The following is a 24726-nucleotide window of genomic DNA, read 5'->3' as shown; positions in this document are numbered from 1 at the left end:
GTGGAATTAAATCTCCAGGAGATCTTGGCCGTCTACATCGCCGGGAAAGACAACATCACGGCGGACTACCTCAGCAGAGAAAGACTAGACCCAGGAGAATGGAAACTGTCGACCGCAGCGTTCCAAATGATAGTGAGCCAGCGGGGAACACCAGACATGGACCACCTGGCAAACCGGTCCAACGCCCAAGTACCCAGGTACTTCAGCCGCAGGCAGGAACCCCAGTCCCAAGGAATCGATGCCCTGGTGCAGACCTGGCCACAGGGGACTCTATTATACGCTTTCCCACCGTGGCCCCTATTGGGCGCGATCATTCACAAGATACAGCTGCACAGGGGACTAGTACTTCTGGTGGCCCCGGACTGGCCAAGAAGGCCGTGGTACACAGACATGAGGAGACTGGCAGGGAACCCCCCCTGCCTCTACCTCCACACAAAGACCTGCTCCAACAAGGGCCGATCCTCCGCGAGGACCCAGCTCAATTCTCGCTTACGGCCTGGCCCTTGAGAGGGCTCGCCTGAGAGAGAACGGATACTCGGGGGCTGTAATCAACACCCTGCTCAGAGCACGCAAATTCTCCACATCTTTTAACGTACATTAGGATTTGGAGAGTTTTTTTGAAGCCTGGTGCGAAGACCACGACATCACACCACGCTCAGTCAAAATTCCCGCGATATTGGAATTTCTACAGAACGGACTACAGAAGGGATTGTCCCTCAACTCCATCAAGGTACAGGTGGCCGCATTGTCATGCTACGGCACCAAGAGCGAGAGAGACAGCATAGCCTCTCACCCAGACGTTTCATGCTTCCTGAAGGGAGTCAAACACATCAGCCTACCCATTAAGTGGCCAGTACCTCTTTGGAACCTCAACCTGGTCCTGGATTTTCTAGCAGGAGCCTCCTTCAGGTCCCTCCACGGACTGTCTCTCCGTCTATTGACTCTGAAGACAGCATTCCTGCTGGCAGTTTGTTCAGCCCGCCGCATTTCGGAGCTACAGGCACTGTCCTGCCGTGAGCCATTCCTCAGACACACCCTGGGAACCATCCAGCTATGCACGGTTCCTTCTTTCCTTCCCAAAGTGGTGTCACACTTTCATCTCAACCAAACCATCTCGCTACCATCGCCGGACGAGTTTAAGAATTCGGAAGAAGCTCGAAGTCTATGTCACCTCAACATAGGCAGGCTTCTATCCAGATACCTGGAAGTGTCGGAACACGTACGAAAAACGGACCACCTATTCGTCCTTCACAGTGGGAAGAGACAAGGGGAAGCGGCCTCGTGGGCAACCATAGCCCGCTGGATCAAAGAAGTCATCAAGGCGGCCTACGTAGAAGCAGGCAAACCGCTGCCTCTACAAGTCAAGGCCCACTCTACTAGAGCCCAAGCAGTGTCATGGGCAGAAACCAGAATGTTGTCACCCGCCGAGATTTGCAGGGCGGCGACATGGTCTTCCATCCACACCTTCTCCAGGTTCTACCGCCTGGATGTTCAGGTTTGGGAGGACATGGCATTCGCAAGGACTATCCTAAGCGGGTCACGGGCAGCCTCCCACCCGGTTCAGGAGTAGCTTTTATACATCCCATTGGTTCTGAGTCCATCTGCTAAACGCTTGGAAATGGAGAAATTACTTACCTGATAATTTCGTTTTCCTTAGTGTAGACAGATGGACTCAGCATCCCACCCTTGGCTGCCGTTACTCATAGAATTTCGAATGATTCAAGGGTAAGCCATGCTTCCTTCACTTAGGACACCCACCCTATCGGGTGTCGACACTTTCCGGTTGAAGGCACTGGCGGTCTCCAGCTATAGCCAATTCGACCAGATCAAGTTAACCAAGTTATAAAGTTTAACCCAGTTATGAAGTTAATCAAGTTAATCAAATTAGTCAGTCACACATATATCCACAATGCTTTTCGAGGAGAATACTGAAGAGCTGCACTTCCTGCAGGGGTATATGTACTAGGGGCTGACGTCAGATTGAAATCTGATTTGTCTCCAGCTGCTATCAGGAGTACACTATACCCATTGGCTCTGAGTCCATCTGTCTACACTAAGGAAAACGAAATTATCAGGTAAGTAATTTCTCCATTTTTTTTTTTACCTCACCAGTAACCTCTGGCTCTCATATGCTTTGATATCTTTTTTTATATCTTTTTTTTGTTATATATATCTTTTTTTTATATTGAAAGTTTTTTAATATATTTGAGTTTGACAGCCTGGGCCAATACCGTAGTGGGAAGGGGACCAGTGCCAACCCTGGTGCTAGTTCCATATTTTTGATTAGAGATTTTTGGATAAGATGACTGAGGGAAGATATGATAGAGGTCTTTACAATGAGTGGAGTGGAAGGAGTAAACGCAAATCTGTTTACTCTTTCAAAAAATACAAAGACTAGGGGACATTCCGTGAAGTTACTAGGTAATACAATTAAGACAAACGGCCTATTTTTTTTTTTTTTTTACTCAATGCATATTTAAACTCTGGATTTCATAATCAGAGGATGTGTTGAAAACTGTTAGTGTAGCTGGGTTTAAAAAAAAGTTTGGACAAGTACCTGGAAGAAAAGTCCATAAATCATTATTAAGGTGGTCTTGGGGAAATCCACTGCTTTTCCCTAGGATAAGCAGCATGGAATCTATTGACCTTTTGGGATCCTGCCAGGAGCTTATGGCCTGGAATGGCCACTATTGGAAACGGGGTACTAGGCTTGTTGGACCTTTGATCTGACCCAGTATGGCAAATTCTATGTTCTCCTAATATACAATCTAATTAAATCTCAGTGGAAAATTAAAAGATAAACACAGAACCTATTGACAATTTTTTGTTAACTGCATATGCATATTTTATTTATATTTTATTTTATTCACAGATCAAAAGATGAAGTCATGCCACCTGAATCTTTTCTTCTTAAATTGTAGAAAATTATATGAAAAATTAAGTGATTTATCAAATTAATGTCCCATTTTTAAAAAAAAATAACCGGATGTCAAAAATTGTGGAGGAAAAAACCTCAGGAACCAAAAGCATGTGTGTGTATAATCATATGTTCTTACATAATATCACAAATATTTTCTCCATTGAGCGGAGCTTTTCAGCTTGAATATTCCTAAACAGCTTTGTAAAATTTCAGCCTCTTTGAAAAACCACGATCCTTCTTTCCATAGGTTAAACAATCTGGTAGCATAGTTCTTGTAACCCTGCCGATCCTGGTGAAAACTGGAATCTTTATAGATTGCTCTATAGGACCAACCAGTAAGATGATAGAGTACATAATCTTTTAAGAACACACAAGTGTACTCTTCACATGTCAGGACTACCTGGCACAACCATTAGATGTGATTAGGCGGGGGTCAGTGAGTGGGGTGCCACTAGGACACGTGAGGATGCCATTTTCAAAATGTGAAGAAGGGGTGACAGTCACGGAGCACTTACTAGGTTTGGAGAGAGTGCACACTGTAAGAGGGTGACCAGAATTCTCTATCTACCACCGTCAAAGGGGCACATTCAACTTGGTGGGTTGGGGGGGGGGGGGGGGGGTGGGGACGGGACACACTACAGATCCTTGCACCGGCTCTGCTGAAGCCTATAGTCTGACTTTAGTTATGAGAAAATTAATGAAGATTCTTCAGAAAGGAAGGATAGCAAGTCATCTTGGCTTTGGGGTTGCAGGATAGAAAACTGAAGAAGATTGTCAGTTGCATGTGATCAAATTCTTTGATAGGATGACTAAAGATTTAGATCCAGGGCATACCCTGGATGTGGCTTACTTGAATTTCAGCAAAGCTTTTGATACTGTCCCACATAAGACGCTCATAAATAAACTGCATAACTGAATGTTAGACTGGTTGTGTGATAACAGAAGGTGATGATCAATGGAATTCACTTTGAGGAAAGAAAGGTAATAAGTTGTGTGCCTCAGAGATCAAACCTGGGGTCTGTCGTGTTTGAATATCTTTTGTGAGCAATATTCCAAAGTGATTAGGGAGAAAAATATCTTTTTGCAAATGTTGCAGGGATCTGAAAAATAGTGGACATGCCTCAGGGAGTAGATGGAATGAAAAGTGATTTAAGAGAACTTGAAGAATGGTTGGCTGAGTGGTAATTGTTTCAATACAAAAAGAGAGTTATGCATTTTGGATGCAGAAATACAAGAGAACAGTATGTAGTCAGGGGTAAGATGCTGATGCCCTCAGAGCAGGAAGGGAGACCTCAGGGTGATTGTTTGAATTTGAGGTAGGGAAATAGTGCAAGAGGGCAATGGCCAGAGCCAGAGAAATGACAGGGCAAATAGAGGGGTAGAACTAATAGAAAAGAGGAGGCAATTATGCTATTGTACAGGTTAATGGTAAGAACTTACCTACACTATTATGCCCAATAGTATCTCTGGAAGGATGTAGACAGAATTGAGATGGTCCAGGCAGGGGCTACCAAATGATATGTGGTCTTCATCAGAAGCCCTATGAAATGAGACTTAGAAATGTAACCATGTATATCCTAGAAGAGGCACGCCTGGGAAGATCTAATGGATGTTTAAATATCTGAAATGTATTAATAATGTACAAGAAGCAAATGTTTCAAGGGAAAGGATGTTCTGGAGCAAGGAGTCAAGATAAGCCTCTGAGGGTATAGATTAAGGAGAAATATCAAATATTTTTTCATTAAAAGTGCAGTGAAAACATATATTGCCCTTCTGGGGTGGGTAGTATCAGCTAAAACAGTAATTGTTTGAGGGCAGAGTGGATCCTTGGTTGCTAAAAGTGAAGAGAACAGAAAACACGACCTAGCAGCAGACGTTTTAAGCATTCTTAGCTCCATATTTGCCTGATTCAGCAATGGGTGTTGGGATTGCTAGAATGTATGATGAAGGTGAACTTGGGGAAATCCACTACTTATCCCTGGGATAAGTAGCATGGAATCTTTAGATCCTGCCCAGGTACTTGTGGCCAAGATTGGCCACTGATGGAAACAGGATACTGGGCTTGATGGACTCTTGGTCTGACCCAGTATGACATGTTATGTTCTTAGTATGTTTTTATAATGTTACTGTGAGAACCAGCATATGGTTAAAAAAAAACCAAACTAAAAACATGGCTCTTCAAACAGGTCTTCCACTAACACCCCTCTACTTTTTCTCTACTGCAAATCCACGTTAAATTTCTTGACTCGCTAGTACTTCCGATCAACCTGTACATAGTTTTTCCCATACTTGTTAATCCTATACCCCCGCCGTATTAGAAACATGTTCATAATTTTTAACCATATGTCCGCTATCCCTATTTGTTACCAATTGTTCTATGTAATTGTTATGCTACAAATATATAAGCGCAGTGTTCATTGTAAACCAATACGATATGCAAACTGTTATCGGTATATAAAAGCTTTTAAATAAATAAAATAAATATGCTGGGGGATCTATTGTGCTGAAATCAGGTTCCCTAAAAAAACCAAGTTGTCATTTGTCATCCTGAAAAGTTAGGAAGGAAATATTTTTGTCTTATGGTGGTACTGGTTTTGTGATTATTGGTTTTTCTAACTAGTAGCAGATTTGCATAAAAATTAGAGAAATATTGTAAGCACTGTGTAAAATAAACTGTATACTTTGCCCTTCAGTCATGAATAGCCACTCGTGTCCAAAGTGGGGCAGTAGTTTTAGAAAAGGCGGGCTGCCTGCTCTTGCTCATTGTAAGGGAAAGTAACACTCATGAAATTTTTCGATCTAAGAAATGCTATTAGCACATAATCTCAACCTCTGCCTCTGGCAGAATCCTTTTATCACTTTGTCTATCACTTTAGGAAGAACCAGAAAAGAAGGGAAGTGCCTACGCTTTGCTGTCTTAAAGCTGCTTCTTGCCAGGAATGTGTTTTAGATATATGATAATTGTTACCTACTCTGCAATATAACAAATTATTTGGAATTCTCATGTTCTCCATTGACAAGAAGGGCTGAAATAGCTATGACACATGGGTGATGTCATCCAATGGCACCAAATGGTCCCTTCTCTCTGTTCATAGAGCTTTTACTCTACCAAGCATGTGTGGGAATTGCCTCATGAGCCCCTCTCTGTTTTTCTTTAATATCTTACTATCTTATTAAAATTACAAAACAGCACTTTTCATTGCTATCTTAAAAAAAAAAAAAAAATTCTTCATCAAATGTCTGGCACCAAGAAGCCTGCCATAAGTGGCTTCAAACTGTGTATGTGGTAGGAAAATGTCGATCTCAGATAGACATGACATTTCTTACCATTGGTTAGGACCAAATCATGACCAGACCAACTACTATTATTGTGGTCTGATGTTTTCATGCGCTAAGGTCCAGGGCTTGGAATTTGGAGAAACTATGTAAGTGTTTGAAGAGCTACAACCGGTGGTCCTCCTGGAGTGTGCAGCCTTGTTGAGCTCACTGGGTGCCAGGACCTTCTTGAAAAAGCCTTGCTCTTCACTGGAGCAGGTGTAAAGCCCCTCTACCACCTCAGTCATGCAAATAAAAACAATTGTCATTCTCTGGATTTTGTGAGCTTTGCAAGGCCCGTGACCTAGCTAAAAAAGTGCCATCCCTCGGAGCTGGTAGTGGTGGCAGCGCAACCAGCAGCAAAGAAGCAGCTGAAGCACCATTCAGCGATGAATCTGGTCTCAGTGCCTTGTTTATCAGAGCAAACGTCTGCATCATCAACACACCAAGCTCCAGTGCTTCAGAGACGATTCTTTGGAAGGTTATCAGGGGCAAAAGGAGATTTCTTTCACTTACCTTTGCCAATTTCAAGAGCAATGTCTGTGGTAAGGCTACTGGAGTAAAGCCTATGTTTGGACACACCAGATCCCATTTGCTCTATGGTGCCCTTAATATCTAAAAGGCCCACAAGTCAAATTTTACAAAATTCAGAGGAGGTGCAGGAAGATTCTATCCTAGTCTCTGAAGATGATGATCCACCCTCAACACCCAGCCAGAGGGCACGTCAGCCCATGGACCAAGTGGCAGAGTTGGTGAAGAACTTCTTTACCTCCCTGGTGGCTAAAGATAAGGAGGGCACTTTTCAACCCCTCCTTTCCAGAATATTAGATTTACTCCCACAAGGAGGAGTCTTGTGTTCCCCACACCCAAGGGGTACACATCAAAGCCCTCACAAGGGGATTCTATTCCTTCCCACTCTCCTGCAGCAGAATCCAACCAGTTGCATATACACCAAGAATAAATCCTCCTAGGCAACCAAGGACCCCTCCTCAATTATCTACTTCATCATTGGGATCCTGGATCAGTGTTGCCCCTCTGCTAGGATCAGAGGAAAGATTGATGGGAATTGCCTTCAACCCCCTACCTTAGGTTCTCTTATTCCAGATTTCTGGATAAGTTTGGTAAGGCTCTTGGAGTTAATGTCTGTAAGGACAAGGATCCACACACATGTCTTCAGCTTTCTTCAGAGTCTAGATACCCTGGCAGAACCAGCAGCCATTCAGGTTCATTTTATCCTGCAAGAATGCAGGAAAATCTGATGTGTCCCTGTGGTCAGGAAGTTAGACCTGAAACGTAGTCCAGAAAACTACAGTATTTTGAGTAGTGCAGTTGCCTCATTAGTCAGCACTAAAAAGGGCAAAGAAAACAAGAATGTTCTCAAACACTCACTCCTTGACAGTTTCAGAAAAAAAGGTTTTCCAGACTTCTATGCTTAATGCTTACATTTCTGCTCACTAGTTTTACATGGTGCAAAACTTACATGATTTTATTCAAAAACTGAAGCCATTTCTTCCTCCAATGGACAGCAGCTCTGCAAACCTGCAGCAGCTCCTCAAATTGGAGGAATGTATATGCCATCTTAGTCAGTTTGAGGCATTCAATGCAATGACCCACTGCCTATCAGCCTCTATTGGAGTACATCGAATGTCTTAAGAGCCATTCCAAAGGGAAATGATTGGGGTACAGAGCCACACACTCAATATACAATCAAAGTAACAGAATGTGGAATATGTGAAGGTCCTTATACAGTTTGAGTCGTTTTCAATTCTTTATTTCTAAAGCAGCAACTCTTATAAGAACAAATCCAATCGATAGTCTCTACCAATGTCCCCTGACATGGATGCTGTGTTTCGCCCGAAGGCTGCATTCCTCCTATATTGATGTTCTCCAAGTGAAGAGTGTTTAAAATTTACGGTGTTGTCCCTCCCAATGCAACCTTTGGGCGTAACAAAAGGAGTTGCTTTTGAAATAAAGAATTGAAAACTACTCAAACTGTATAAGGACCTTCACTTGTTCCATGCTCTGTTACTTTAAGAGCCAGCAATTGTGCAGTGATATCTACTATAAGCTAGATGTCCCCTGCCTGGGATCTCATCTTTTCAAGGACAAGCTCAGAGAAACAGTTGCTGAAATCAAAGAGCAACATGTGGCAGTCCAGCTGCACTCAACCAGCTCAGAGCAGTCCGCTTCAAGACAACCCTACTTTGTTTTTAAATGGTCATACATTCAGAGATGCCCTCTTTGGCAATCCCAACAATTATTGAGCTCAGTCTCTGCTTCTGCAGCAACAACTTCTTTCTGTTTGAATTAGGTAGCATAAGAGGTGCCAACCAAAAGCAATAAAACAGATCCAGCCTAAACTTAGACCAAGTATTTGACCAGTCTCCAAACTCAGCACTCGTCCTTCCCAGTTGGGGGGGGGGGGGGGGGAGAGAGAATTTGTTTGTCTACAAGATTGGCGCAAGAGCATCAAAGATCACTAGGTACTCAAAATTGTGGAATCTGGTTACCATTTGCATTTCTCCTGATTTCCCATGCTTCCTTATTGTTCAGCCTTCAATCCAGATCTGCTCACTCAGCACAGCTCTGCCTAGAGGTGGAGCTGCTCCTCAAAGCTGGCGATAAAGCCTGTCCCATCCTATCTCCATGTCCAGGAGTTCTCTGCCACTGTTTTCTTATCCCCAAGAAATCTGGGGGATTGAGACCCATCTTGTATTTAAGAAGTTTAAACAGTTTAGTATAGGGGAGATTCAAGATGAACACACAATTCTGCCCCTCATCCAGATGGGGGAAATGAATGTGTGCCCTGGATCTCTATGCATCCATTCCACCCACTGACTTTATCTATGCTTTGAGGTAGAATCTTCACTTCAGTATCAGGTGTTCCCCTTCGGTTTGTCGGCAGCACTGAGGGCCTTGATGTAGCTGTAGTAGCAGTGCCATCTCTATTGACAGGGCATCTGTCTCTTCTCTTACTAGGACGACTGGCTTGCGAGCGTGACTTCCCAAAAGAATTCTAACCTTTTCTACAGAAAACAATTCAACTCTTCCAACCCATAGGATTCTTATTAATGAATTTTGAAAAATCGACCTAGAATCATCTCTACAGGAAAGATCATTTCTTCCAACCGATTGAGAAAACTCTCCAATGCCTCACAAATCTATATATTTTTTGAAGGGTCGAATAAACATGTGGGTAAAGGTGAACCGGTAGATGTGGTGTATTTAGATTTTCAGAAGGCTTTTGACAAAGTCCCTCGAGAGGCTTCTAAGAAAACTAAAAAGTCATGGGATAGGAGGCAATGTTCTTTTGTAGATTGCAAACTGGTTAAAAGACAGAAAACAGAGTAGGATTAAATGATCTGTTTTCAAATTGGAAAAAGAGTGCCTCGGGATCTGTACTTGGACCGGAGCTTTTTAATATATTTATAAATCTGGAAAGGGGTATGACAAGTGAGGTGATCAAATCTGCAGATGGTACAAAATTATTCAGAGTAGTTAAATTACAAGCAGATTGTGATAAAATACAGGATGACCTTGTGAGACTGGGAAGACTGGGCATCCATACGGCAGATGAAATATAATGTGCACAAGTGCAAGGTGATGCATATAGGGAAAAATATCTCATGCTGTAGTTACTTGATGTTAAGTTCCATATTAGGAAAGAGATCTAGGTGCCATAGCAGATAATACAAGGACTAGACGGCACTCCATGAAGTTAGCAAGTAGCACATTTAAAACAAACTGGAGAAATTTCTCATTCAATGCATAATTAAGCTCTAGAATTCATTGCCAGAGAATGTGACTAAGGCATTTAGTGTAGCTGGGTTTAAAAAAGGTTTGGATTAGTTCCTGGAGGAGAAGTCCATACTAATCAATAGGGAATAGCCGTTGCTTATTGCTCGCATTAGTAGCTTGGGATCTATTTAATATTTGGGTACTTACCAGGTACTTGTGACTTGAATTGGCCACTGTTGGAAACAAGATGCTGGGCTTGATAGACCCTTGGTCTGACCCATTATGGCATATCTTATGTTCTAAAGTCCCTTGCTTATCAATTGATGAACACATCAGATTACAGCTAGGGAAGTGCCAGTTGTCCTGGGCTACATGGTGGTGGCAATTCATGTAGTATCACTAGCCCACCTGCATATGCAAACCCTGCAATGGGGCCTCTGCTCCAAATGGGACCAGTTGACTCAGCCTCTGACAAATTTGATGCTTCATTTCTTGCAATTATTCCATTGGTGGCTAAATACATTCTTCAGTAAGGGGCACTGCTCTGTATACGTCCTCATCAGGTGGCATTAGCAAAGGACGCCCACATGGGTTCCTTATAAACCTAAGGAATTTGGTCATTGAGAGGCAGTTTCAGATCAACCTTCTAGAATTGCAAGCAGTCGGACACACCTTAACCACTTTCTCTCCTCTACTCGAGGGAAAGAGCATTCTCATTCAAACTAATAATCAAGTATATATGGAGGTGGAGGCACAGGGTAATGGACACTCTGCCCAGAAGAAATAAGGATATGGGAATGCATGTGCAGTCGAGCAGTTTTTCAAGCAACCTACCGGGGTTTGGCTATATATTAGCGGATCACCTCAGTAGGGTATTTCACCCTAACAAATGGTCCCTGCAGCAGTCAGCAGCAGATAGACTGTTTACTCTTGATGTTAGGAAAACGTGAAAGATTTGGTCTCCAGTGAACACAGATTCACTCAGGATGGTTTTTTTACTCAACTGGTGTACAGATTTCATGTATGCTTTTTCACAGATTCTGTTGATAGGCAAGATGGTACAAAATGTGCTCAAATACTGGATCCATCTGATGCTTACTGCACCAGTATGGCTCAGACAACTGGCTCACATTCCTAGTACAACTGTCTGTGAGACCCCATTTCCTTTTGGGGGAGGGGGGGTCGATCCATCCTTGTTTTCAAGGACAATATCTATATTATCTGAACCTTCTCTCTCAAATAGCCTGAATATTGAGCAGTCGCTGATTGCCCCATTTTCCTTACCTAAGAAAATTGAGGATTTACCAGTGTCTACCAGAAAACCATAAACTAGAAGAGCTTTTGGCTTTCAGTGGAAACTGTTCTTAACCTGGTATAAGCCAAGGTCCCTACACCCATTTGCATGCAAGCCACGAGAGCTTCTCCAGTACTTGTTCTTACTTTCTTCCTCTGGTCTCCGAACCTCGCCAGTGAGAGTACACTTAAGTGCCATAGCAGCCTATCATAGTCAGATTGACAAAAGGCAAATCTCCACTCATCTTTTTAGTATCAAAATTCATGAAAAGCTTACGGCATACTAAACCTCCAATGGTCAATCCACCTGTGCCACGGGACTTCAAAATAGTTCTAGCACAACTCCGTCTATTTCTCTCACATTTCTCACATGAAGAGCAGTATTCACATTAGCCTGTGAGCTTCAGGCTTTGGTTCATTAATTGCCTAGCAGGCAGTTCTTCCACAATAGAGAAGTGCTTTGCACTCACCCCCATTTTCTATCAAAGGTAGTCTCAGCTTTTTATATTAGTCATGTTACCCACATTCTTTCCAAGGCCACATGAAGAGGAAAAGGCCCTTCATTCCTTAGAGTGTAAAAGAGCATTGACTTATTACAGGACAAGAACTCTGCCACATCGGCAGGCCTTGCAGCTATTCTTCTCTTACAGTCTATGCCATCTAGGCATAGCATTTGCCAAATGAACTTTGTCCAGTTGGCTAGTAGAATGCATTGCACATTATGTGCTGGCAGGACACCAGGTTTCGGATGGCTAATTCATCCTGCTGTCTATAGAGAACACAGTTTACGGTAAGCAAACTTGCTTACCATTTCATGGCTCATCAAGTGAAAGTCATGACTACATCAGTTGCTCTTCTACGAGCAGTACCTATTGTAGACATCTATCTGCAAAGCTGCAGCTTAGTAGTCTGTGCACACCTTCATGACCCATTACTGTCTGGACAACCTGTCAAAAAGTGACAGTAATTTTGGACAAGCAGTTTTTTGCATTATCTTTTCACAAAATAGTCTACCCTCCACAGTAGGGCCCAGGTTGCTCATTAAGTAAATGCTCTGCTGCAACCATCAAGGGACTTCTCATGTGCCATGGCTAATGCAACCTGGTTGTTGATGGAGAAAGCAAGTTTGCTTACTGTAAACCGTGTACTCTATAGACAGGATGAATTAATCATGCTTAATACTCATCTCCCTGGAGAGTCGACTAGCAAAATTTAGCTCTAAAATCAACTGATGAGCTCACAAGGCAGCGCTCACACAGGAACTCCCATGCATACTCAGCAGAGCAAAAGCTCTATGAGTTGAGAGAGAAGGACCTGTTTGGTGCCATTGGATAATGTCACCCATGTGTCATGGCTAATTTATCCTGTTGTCTACAGAGAAAACCATTTATGATAAGCAAACTTGCTTTCCATTTCAAATTTCACAGTGCTTTTTCTTTGCAAGAAGTAAACAAAAGAAAACTTAGTATCATTCACCAAATGGGGTACAGAATCTACAGCATGATATCTATAGTTTGCCCCAAATTGCATAGCAACTTCAGGTCTCAGGTTCCCCAGGAAGTTAAACCAAGTGTGTTAGTGTTTGGTATCTCTATTTTTAACATCATTGCTCAGTCAATGGAAATGGTTCAGATGTGGAAAGGTTTTTTTTTGTTTGTTTTTTTTTACACTGGATAGCTAAAATTGACTAGTTTTTAGAGGAGGACATCATCCTAGCATCTTAAATTGACTCCTTTTCAGCATCAATTTTTGGTTAGGGAATGTACAACTGAGTTTGAATAAGTGATACTTGTTTTACTTCTGACTTGTCTGTTTTTCATTAATTTTCAGGGCTGGATTAATGTTCTAGTACGTTACTTGTAGTTGTCATGTTCATAGAATGGTGTCTAATATACCAGTGGTTCTCAACCTTTTTTCTGTCGGGAAACACCTGACAGATGGTTCTCACATGCGTGACACACTGAACACATGACCATCATAGGGCTAAATGTAAAAGTACAGTTTGCATCCACAGGAAACCCCTGACCCACAATTATGGATGTAAAGCAGAATTATGACATTCCCCATACAACTCACCTTACAAAAAATATATTCTGGTTCTAGTGTCATCTCAGTAACAGCAACACAAACTCCAACTACTAGGATCAATAGCCTACTTGTGAAAAGACAGCAGTTTATCACTAATGCATGTCCTCTTGAGAAAATACAACAAATAAGACTGATACAGTAAAATACCTCACCTCTGTCACATACACAGAACTGACCTAACATACTCCCAGGATCTGCAGTAATGCACATAAACTAATCCACACACAGTTACACTTGTATTATGGAATGCACTCAAACAGTAACAACCCTACCTATGAAAAGGCAACACTACAAATATTAAATCAGGCCCTAAACACCAATACACCTCCTATTAGGAAACAGAACTAGCCAAGCAGCTATAGATCCCAACACAGAAAAAATTGTAAACTATACTAATAAGCAGAATAAATGTTTCACAACTATGAACAGAAGAATATCCAACAATTAAAAACTCATAAAAATTATTTAAAATTCTCCAAACACCAATAAAATATTTCAAAACAGCAGACACATCACATAATATTCAGTAATTAAAATGGCAGTCAATCAAGAAAAATAAACTTAAAAAGCCACCTTTACTAACCCCCTCCAGCAGCTCTCCTACTCCTCTTCCATGCAGGCCAGAAGCAGTAGTGGCTGAAGCTCTGTACTCATGGTCCTCTTCCTTAGTGCCCATGACCAGTCTCTCTGTCTCTCAATTACACACATACCAGTTACACCCCCATGACCAGTTTCTGTCTTTCACACACCAATCATCTCCCGACCAGTCTTTCTCTTACATACACACCAATCACCTTCCCGATCAGTCTCTCTCTCATGCACACACACACAGGCTTCCCACTTCCATGTTCTATCTTACATATACAGGCTTCTCACGCCCATGCTGTGTCACACACACCCAGGTTTCTTACTCCTATGCTAGCTCTCGCCACATGCACAGGCTTCTCATTCCCATAATCACTTTCTCTCTCACACACACACACTCCAGTCATCTCCCTGACCAGTCACTTCCATTGTCTTTCCTATATACACACATCACCTCTCTGACCAGTTTCTCTCAATCACACAATTTACATAGATGATAGTAAATTTGTGTATTTGTCTGCTAGTTAAAATTGTATATATTGTATATAAGAACATAAGAAAATGCCATACTGGGTCAGACCAAGGGTCCATCAAGCCCAGCATCCTGTTTCCAACAGTGGCCAATCCAGGCCATAAGAACCTGGCAAGTACCCAAAAACTAAGTCTATTCCATGTAACCATTGCTAATGGCAGTGGCTATTCTCTAAGTGAACTTAATAGCAGGTAATGGACTTCTCCTCCAAGAACTTATCCAATCCTTTTTTAAACACAGCTATACTAACTGCACGAACCACATTCTCTGGCAACAAATTCCAGAGTTTAATTGTGCGTTGAGTAAAAAAGAACTTTCTCCGATTAGTTTTAAATGTGCCCCATGCTAACTTCATGGAGTGTCCCCTAGTCTTTCTACTATCCGAAAGAGTAAATAACCGATTCACATCTACCCGTTCTAGACCTCTCATGATTTTAAACACCTCTATCATATCCCCCCTCAGTCGTCTCTTCTCCAAGCTGAAAAGTCCTAAGTTATTAATTATTCAATTCAATGTTGTCCAAGTTCCATAGTTTCCCTGTTCTCTGTAAGACATTCGTGTTAAGTCATTTCTAAGTTCTATGTAAACCGAAGTAATTGGTAACATTGTTACCAGAACGTCGGTATATAAAAATGTTAGATAAATAAATAAATAGATGATCTCAATCAATTGTTCTCACACTTACACACAGGCTCTCAGTCACAGTTACACATGCACACTCTCAATCACACCTACATGCTCACTTACAGACAGGCTGGCTGTCTATCTCATTTCCTGCCCCCCCCCCCCCCCCCCCCGAGCACAAATGGTAGCTGCAGCAGCCTCCTCTAGCCCCCGCAGGCCAAGAAAGAAGAATCCCATTGGCCACAGGAGGCTAATTCTGCTGTCTCCTGTACTGATTTCTGGCTGCTTCTGATTTTGCTTCGGGCCCATGCTACTGCTTGGGGCTGCCGCTACTTTTTCGTGTAGCGTGGCTCTTTCTTCTTCCCGCGCATCCCACTGCACATCACTTCCTGTTCGGGCCAGGGTGGGGGCAGGTGCGGGAAGAAGAAAAGGCCCAGCCACAGTTGCCAGCCTCCATTAACACTGCTGATAGCCCGGGCGGCAACAGCAACAGTGGAAGATAGCCTGCCTCTCGCTCGGTGGGGGAAGAGCAGTGGGAGACCGGTAGCACGCAACACATCTGCTGCTGCTTGGCTACATGCCGGTTGAGAAGCACTGTAATACACAAATTTCTCTCTATTTTTTCTCCTGTGGCAAATATGAAATTGAGTATTTTAGAATGGCCTTAGGCAAGGAAGTACAAACTGTGATGTTTCATTTGCCAAACTTAAGTTAACATTAAACTTACATTTTTCATTTTGAAAATAACTGCACATCTTTAGATATGCAGCTAATTTTGGGGTTGACTCAAGGGCCCAGTGCTTCACAGGAGATCCATGTTCAGTTTCCAGTCTCAGACTTGGGATTGTTTGGAGCTGGAGATGCTGTGAAGGCAGCATCCACTGCATCTGGAGAGGAATGGTGCCTAGCTGGTGCTCTATGGCAATACCTGCTGGTTGAAACAAGTGCACGGATGTACAGGGCTCCAAAGGGAACTGCAGCCAGTGCCCCCCAGCCAAGGATAGTCGCTGCCACAGCCAGACTTTATGGGAGGTTTAAAAGGGTGGGGGATCTCTAGTAGCCTATGCATAAAGGCTTACAGAACCCTAGAAGACCTCGGGAGCTGGATGCCCTACCAGTAGCATGAAGCTGCAAGGCAGAAAACAATGTGTAAATAAAAGTTTGTGGTGTTCACTTTTGTATCTTGCTTACAAAATTGTAAACTATTGTCTCTCTTGTTTACAGAGAACTAGCTATCCGAAGAGATGGACAGCAGCAGTTTCATTGAGTTTGATGTGCCCGAATACAGCAACACTGTTCTGAGCCAATTAAATGAACTGCGCCTGCAAGGAAAGCTATGTGACATCATTGTCCACATTCAGGGACAGCCATTCCGAGCCCACAAAGCTGTTCTAGCTGCCACTTCCCCGTATTTTCGTGATCATTCAGCATTAAGCACCATGAGTGGCTTATCAATATCTGTGATTAAAAATCCCACCGTCTTTGAACAATTGCTTACCTTTTGTTACACTGGAAGAATGTCTTTGCAGTTGAAGGATGTTGTTAGCTTTCTCACGGCAGCTAGCTTTCTTCAAATGCAGTGCGTCATTGACAAATGCACACAGATACTGGAAGGCATTCATTCAAAGATTAATGTGGTCGGTGTTGATTCTGCCATAGTGGGCAGTGAAGAGAATCAAGGAAATCAAAATGGCATCAAAGACAGCAGCTTCTTCGCCAATCCAGTTGAAATCCACCCACCCTATTGCCCCCAGGTGCGACAGTCGACGGCAAGTAGTGACTTCAAAATGGAAGCAACTTCAAATAAAGCTTTACGCAACCGCTTGCAAGAAGAAGGACACTCAGATCGTGGAAGCAGCGGTAGCGTTTCTGAACATGAAATTCAAATGGAAGGTGATCAGGAACAAGGAGACTTATTCATACGAGAAAATCAGGTTGCTGAAGTGAAAGTTAAAATGGAAAAGTCAGATAGACCAAGTTGTTCTGACAGCTCTTCTCTGGGTGATGATGGATACCATACAGAAATGGTTGATGGTGAACAAGTGATGGCTGTGAATGTTGGATCCTATGGGTCTGTACTGCAACATCCATATTCATTTCCTCAAGCTGCACCGCCTCCTGCCAACGTATCTGAAACCTATGGCAGTGTGAGCAATTCAAGTCCTTCCAGGTCCATGCTGAGCAGTTTCAGAGGAGGACGCGCACGCCAGAAACGACCTTCACATTTACAGAATGATATCCAGGGGATGATGCAAGGTTGTGATAGTGAAACAATCGCAAGTACCCAGGGGTATGAAAACAGTCCTCGGGCAAGAAACACTAGAAGCTACTGGCATCCATACAATGAAAGATTAATCTGTATTTACTGTGGAAAGACTTTCAACCAGAAAGGAAGTCTTGATCGACACATGCGACTCCACATGGGAATCACCCCTTTTGTGTGCAAGTTCTGTGGTAAGAAATACACACGAAAAGATCAGCTTGAATATCATATCCGTGGTCATACAGATGATAAACCTTTCCGCTGTGAGGTTTGTGGCAAATGCTTTCCTTTCCAAGGTACTCTAAATCAACATTTGAGAAAAAATCATCCTGGGGTCGTTGAAGTAAGACATCGCATTGAATCTCCAGAAAGAACAGACATATATGTGGATCAAAAAGCAGAAAATGATGCAACAATTGTCGAAACAAACATGGATTCTACAGTTGAAATTAACATGGACTCCACCATGGATGTCCACTCGGGTTCTAACATCCCCAATTAAAATGCTAAATAGCCAAGTGGAACCGAACAAAGCACATTAATCAATGCATATTTTAAAGATTTGCTTTTGTTTACTATTCTCTTTGTGTGTGGGGGGGGGGGGGGGGGGGGAGAAACAGCTTTTTAATGTCATATTGAGAGACTATTGATAATCTCTTGTTAGCTACTCAAGATTTCTGGGTGGAACACTACATGTTATTGCTTGTCCTTTGCTTTCTAGGAGAACAGGGTACTATTGCACTCCTGAAGCTCATAGTATGAAGGACAAATAACTGGGAGTAGGAGGGGAATAAGCCTAAATGGGTTACTTATTGGTTGAATTCTTGACATTTAAATTTCAGCAGTGATGAAAAATCATTTAATATGAAAGATGTTTAATTTTATCATATAGAGAGAGAGAGCGAGAGAGAATTTACAAAATTCAGATTTTACAGCTGGAAGAAAAATGTAGGGATAAAATCCTAACTGTATAATATCTGAATCTGGTGACTGGTGTTCCAAACACAGGTGGCAGTGCAAGAACTCCCAATGATCTCTGTCCAGGATATGGAGTAGACCAAATGGTATTGAAGTAGGGGACATTGCATGGAGTGACTTTCCCATAAAGAGTTTTATATAGGTCCAAACCTTTTATCTGGTCATGTAAGGGGGGGGGGGGGGTTGTTTAATACTCCAGAGAAGCCTTAGCAAAGATGATTGGTCCTAATAAGGTTTCCAGTACTTAAGTAAAACCCCTCAATATAACTGGATAAAACGTTGCATACTTAAGTGTTTTTTAAATAAGTTTTCCTATTTCTTAAACTTTTATGGTAGTTTTTGTTTTACATACTTTTTTCAGTTTTTTTAAATTTTTCTTGAAAAATGTAGTGCCCAGAAAAGTGTTTAATCTGGAAAAGGAAGTACTTTTTTTTTTTTTTTAATTCACAGAACAGGTGGGGCACATGTGGGCATCCTATGTGACATTGCCCTCTGAGAATGCCTCAGTCCTGTTCTCCAGGAGCCTCTCTCCACTTCCTTTAATACTGTGCACATTTTTCTTTTGGTATATCTAGTTAATATTTAAGAAGTTTATTTTGATAGTTATATATATGCAGTGTCACCTTGCAAGACCGTAAAATGCATTATTTTCCTTAAAACTAATCAAAAGGAAAATTGTAATTATATGTATAATGTTATACATATTATATATATACAAATTTTCCTCTCCTGATTGAAGTGAATGTAAAAAGATGTGTTTTTCAAGATAATGCATTATAAGAGGTTTTAATCTCTTAAATCTCATCTATTATCTAGAATTGTAGGATCTATTTTTTTAAAGAATATTAATTGGGTTTTTTTTCAATGTACTTTACTGATGTTCAGTGTTCAAAAGTGAAACATACTCTTAATAATCTTTACTTCATAAGAAAATAGGTAAACCAAATGCCATCAGTCTGTTAAATTGTGGATGGAGCTATTTGGATGTTTTTAGTTACTTGTCCAGGCTAAGATGCATGACCTGATGCTGACCTCTTTACCTGTTTTTCATGGTGTCTTTGCAAGCCCAAAAGTAGCAGTGAACATTTTTTTTTTTTAACTGGTTTAAAAAAAAAAAAAAATGACCTGTATTGTGGAAACATACCCCAGACAAGGGAATTCAGTAGAGTAGGGTCTGTTCATGGTGGGTTCAGTTGTAGCTGCACATGAAATTGTGCATGTACCTCTCCAAAACCAGTATTTTTCCATAGCATTTTCATGCACAGTAACTTCCTTCCTATGGTTCCAAGCCTATCTGAGATGCCTCGAATTACACGGAGAGGTGGGGATTGGAGAAAGGGGCAAGCAGGCATTTGGCTAAGGGGTCCCGTGGCAAAGCTGAATTAGGTCACTAAGGCTTTTCTTCAGGGCACCTGGCACTTGCTGGCTCACTTCTTAGTTTCTACTTTAGGGCCCCATTGTTTCTAATGCCGGCTCTGATGAAGGGATTTCCCCTAAACAAACGGGAGCTTAGAACAATACAACTATACCTCTGGTTACTCTGCATAATTAATCAGGGTTTTCTGCAGTGAAAAATAGTCGGACAAAGCCATTAGATGGGGTAAAAGTATGATTAAATATTTTGCTTCTCGCCAAATATTTAATTTGCTTTGAATGTGATGCTACGTTTTCTTAATTTTAAAATAACAGTTTGGTCAGTGTATTATGTGAACCCTACTGGTATTACTGAAACAATAGTAACACCTTTCAAGCAAAGGGTTCATAGCTGAAATAGACCTCAGACATGCTTATAAAAATGCTACTTTATCAAAGTAACTGTTTCAGATTGATTTATTTTTTAAATTTTGGTCATGTAGTTTTCTTCTGCTGCTTTTGGGCTTCTAGATCAATTGGAGCTGGCCTCTGCTGGGCTGTATAGCCCTGGGCCTTCACTTGCAACTACCTGAGGATTTCCTGATTTTTATAACACCCTCCCGCCCAGCCCAGCCATTCCAGTGACAGCCACTAGCCGGGGGCCACAGACTGCACTCCTTCTGGAGCCTGGTATGTGTATACCCTGAGTCCTGGACACTAAGTGTTACTGTTGCATGATGGCTGACACTCCTTGCCCCCTCTTCTCCCTCCCCCTATGGACTATGAACACTGCCTCTGCGGCATTCCTAGCTCAAGGAGCAAGTCTGGCTTGGCAACCCAATCCAGATCTCCTGCCACTAGATTGGCCCCTAACACCATTTAAAAAAAAAAATACAATTCTGTTTATAATCTAACATAAGATGCTTAATATCCAGCAAATATGTTTGACCAGCTCTATAATGTCATTTTGTAACTGAATTTAAAAAATGTAAAGACCAAGTGGGCCATAGTTTTATTTTCACAAACTGGTTTGTATTTACCAAAGAGTGGCTTATCCAAAACTAAGAAATCTGAGATATGAAAACATTGCTTTGATTCTTCAGGTCCAAGCATTTGTAATGTTACTGTCAAGGAGCAGGAGTTCGCTGACACTTCTGTGACTTTAATAATTTGGCAGGTTCCACTTGCTCTTTCCTTAGGTGTTTGTTTTTTGTCTTTTTGCCCTTTTTACTGCCAGCAGTGTTAAGAATTATCAAGCCATAACCTAGTACTGTAAAATGCAGCAGCGCATGGAAGGATGCATTCATGTAGGCCAGCGTAGATCCACTATTAACCTCGGTAAACATTACCTTCAAACGTCTTTACACAGATGGGATGAATGCACAGGGACTCTGGCAGCAGCAGTGAAATTGTGCCTTGTCACATGATTATATGCCAGGTTTACCATGACCATGAGTTCAGAACCTACACTCATCCAAGTCCATTTCATGCATTCACTACAACTAATTATGCAGTGTAACTCAAGGCAACATTTTTGCAAAGTACAGAACACACTTCTGTGCTTATTACTTTGGTAGAGTACTGTTATACATTTCGTTTATATCTGATTACAGGTTAGTCAATCCAAGTGATTTTTTTTTTTTGTGAAGAAATTTTGCAGCAGGAAAATGCATCCTGAATCCATGTAAGCTTGTTCATAATTGAGTCTCTTCTTCAGCTACCTTTGAAATACATAGACAAATGTGAAAGCCGTGACCTTGTCCTTTTCTAAGTATACAGTAACTCTGTAATTAAACTGTGAAAACAAATTTTTTTTTTACTTTTGTTAATGTTGTGGGTTTGAAACGGTTAACTTTTAATTTTCCTAATCAGTTACCCAGACTATAGCTTCTGTTATGAGTGTAAATATAGAAAGTAGTTTTGTAAATATAGTGCATTAATTTTGGGGCGGTGTCACAGGAGTTCTTCTGATTGTCTTTGCATTAAGTAGTGTGAATTGTATCATAGAGGATATTGGATGTTCACCGATCAAAAAGGATATTCTGAAGGCCTAGAGCAATAGGTCTTCAACATGATTTCTTCCCAGACATAAGTATGTTTTTATACTGAAGTTCACGGTTTTACATTTTGCCAAATCTCTCCCCCTCTCAAATATTTTAGGGCAGAGTTATGGGAAGACTGCCAACAATACAAAGCAACAAGGACTGGGAGAAGATCTATATGAATGAGCTTAATGTTTAAAAAAAAAAAAAAGTAAAACAAAAAATTTATTTTATTTGAATGTTTTTATTAGTTAACTGTGATATTTCTTAGTGTCATTATCCTGAAAGGATTCACATGAAACCTCCATTGAAAGGGACTCAAATATGCAACACCTAATCTATTTTCTGAGGGAATTTTACCCTTAAATGGTGCTTTTAAACTGGTCAGGGTTATTTATTAAATTTTATATATATGAAAGTATTTGGAAATTTACTTGTGTAAATTCTTTATATGAATTTATCTAGTTGTATTGTAGATTTCATAAAACTCAGAGCGACTGGACCTCAGTTCGGTGAAGTCATTCAGAATGTTCAAAGTTTATTGGACATTTCCTACCTATCTTTTAATACAGTGCCAGCATATTTTAATTGTAATGCATCTCCATACCAACCATATTGCTCAGCCCTCTTTGTAGGCTATAATTATGTATTTGCTTGCACTAGCCTGAAAGTTTCACCTAATGATAAACCTCAAATTCTGCAATGATGGGTTTTAGTGATTGGGAATGTATGAACTCAGTCGGTAAAGAGTAAGTAATCTTACTAATACAAGTTGGCATGGATGCAGTAAAACACTCATTCCAGCTGTATGTTTGCATTATTCTGCTTTTGGACTTGGGACATAAGCCATTGATTGCAGCCTTGATTATGAATGGTGGATTCTGCATCTTGCCTTTAGAATCATATTTTCCCTATTGTCAAAATTGCTTCTCTCTAGTATTTTTTTTACAGTAGAGATTTTTTTGATAAATGTTTGAACAGTTTAAATGACTTCTCTTGGTTACTTTTTCTCGCAATATAAACTTGGTAACCTCACAACTCCACACTTCATCATATGAAGTAAATGAAGCTAGCTAAGCTGATGCTGTAACTAATAACTTGCCATTAAGAATTGTTTTATAGCATGGATTTAAAAAAAAATATTTATTCAAAAATTATTTTACTCTTGTATTCATTTTTGGATTTTTTTTGTTTTGTTTTTAGATTGTGATATGACTATTTCAGTGCTGCTTACTTTTGATCTGATTAATTTACTCATTTCCTGCTTGTAAATCGCTTTTTTTAAATGGTATAAAGTTGATGGGATTGCTGTTTGTTTGTAAATAAAAATGCTGCTACAGCAAATCTGGTGTGAATTTTTTATGTCAAAGTTCAATGTTTTTAGATTATTTTTATTGTCTGTGTTGTGACATTTGTTATCTTTTATCAAATAGTTACTTCCCTGCTAAATATAAAATGTATTTCCTAGATTGTAGCAGATGGACTCAGGACCAATGGGTATAGTGTACTCGTGCTAGCAGTTGGAGACGGATCAGATTTCAATCTGACGTCAGCACCTAGTACATATACCCCTGCAGGAAGTGCAGATACTCAGTATTTTTCCGTCTCCAAAGCAGCTAGGAGCTATCTTCACGCTCGCCGAGCGTTAGAACAAATTTAAAGAACAAAACCTACCTGAAGACGAGCCCCGCACTCCTGCGGTGATACCCTCAGGTCCCTCCCCCAGTTTGTTTCCCGAGGTGATTTCCGTGGTCCCTCGGAGGTAAGAGCCTCGATCTGGTGGCCGAATTGCGGCAGGGACCTAGCCCCCAAGTGAGAAGGGTTTGGGCGCGGCATAGAGGCAGCCTCGGTCCGGAGCCGAATCGCAGCGAGGACTTAGCCCCTGAGCGAGAGGATTTCGGGCGCGGCTGAGATACAGAGGGTGCATCCCCTCGAGTGTGGCGGTGAAGGTATTTACCCTCTTCCCCCCCCCCCCCCCCCCCCCCCGCAGCCGGAGAGCGCCCGGGACGAAACCGGGAAGCGCCAAAGACAAGGTAAGGTGTACATCTTCTATTTAACCGGTCTCCGAAGATCGAGGAGGAACAGGGTCTGCCCACGTGGAGACCCTCCAAGGAGGTCGCCATATTGCCCGCACGCTCGCCGTCGCCATCTTGGCCGCCTTCGCCACCCGCTGCCCGATTGAGCGCACAAATTAAGCTAAGCGCATATTATAGGCGCCCAAAAACAGCTGGGCGCATATTTTAGTGGGGCGCGCATTATAGGCGCACAAGAATTTGGGCACACATTCTTAGGCGTACATTAAGACTTCCGCACATAATAAGCTTCGCGCACAGTACAAGGCGCATATATACATCTCGGAGCAAAACCGGCGCGCATATACCAGACGCAATGGAGCGCATAAGAGCTTACGTGTCCACAGAAGCAGCACCTCCAGAGATAGGCATAAAAGCCCAAGGCCTCTGCCCTGCATGCCACATCAGAGCTGCACAGAGCGAGGAAGCGGACGCTCTATGCGCACACTGTGAGGAGGCCCTGGGAGATCCAGTCCAGGGCCAGTCCTACCCGGGTCCCAGTGCTAGCTCCTCAGGGGGCACCCCGGACCTAGCTGGCCCAGTGAACCCATCCCACAGACGGGGGACCCCCAGGGAACCGGCGCCCCTCAACCTAGATCCGGCATCGATCTCCTGGGTGGAGTTATTTAAAGGGATTCACGCCTTTGTTCAGATGCAGACTGAACCCCGGGCCGGCCATCCATATGCACCGGAAGATCCTCATGCCCCCAGGGCCCTCGAGGCCTAGGCACAGGCTCCCACCACCCAGAAGCCCCACCTACAGGGAAACGGATTTCTCCTAGGAAGAACTTGAGCCCCTCGAGGGAGAACTCCCCTCGGGGACGGAGCCGCATCGAACCATGAGACGCTTCTTCTCAAAGGATGAGCTTCCGGACCTGGTATCTCAATGCCTGTCGGAACTCGCTATCCCGGGCCAAGGCAC

The 24726-nt window shown here is 42.1% G+C and overlaps 1 protein-coding gene across 2 annotated transcripts in view; it reads left to right on the top strand.

Moving 5' to 3' along the window:
• The window catches only part of ZBTB34 (zinc finger and BTB domain containing 34), a 71717-nt gene extending 48641 nt beyond the window's left edge, over positions 1-23076 (top strand). For both annotated transcript variants that reach the window (XM_029612882.1, XM_029612883.1), the window contains one exon: positions 16321-23076. In XM_029612882.1, coding sequence (XP_029468742.1) covers positions 16341-17861 — 1521 coding nt within the window. In that variant the 5' untranslated portion in view covers positions 16321-16340 and the 3' untranslated portion in view covers positions 17862-23076. The remainder of the gene's footprint in view (positions 1-16320) is intronic.
• The last annotated feature ends 1650 nt before the right edge of the window (positions 23077-24726 follow it).

Source organism: Rhinatrema bivittatum, chromosome 8 (assembly GCF_901001135.1).
Source record: "Rhinatrema bivittatum chromosome 8, aRhiBiv1.1, whole genome shotgun sequence".
Lineage (NCBI taxonomy): Eukaryota > Metazoa > Chordata > Amphibia > Gymnophiona > Rhinatrematidae > Rhinatrema > Rhinatrema bivittatum.
Note: the sequence above shows the minus strand (reverse complement) of the source record. Positions and strands in the feature narration are given on the sequence as shown.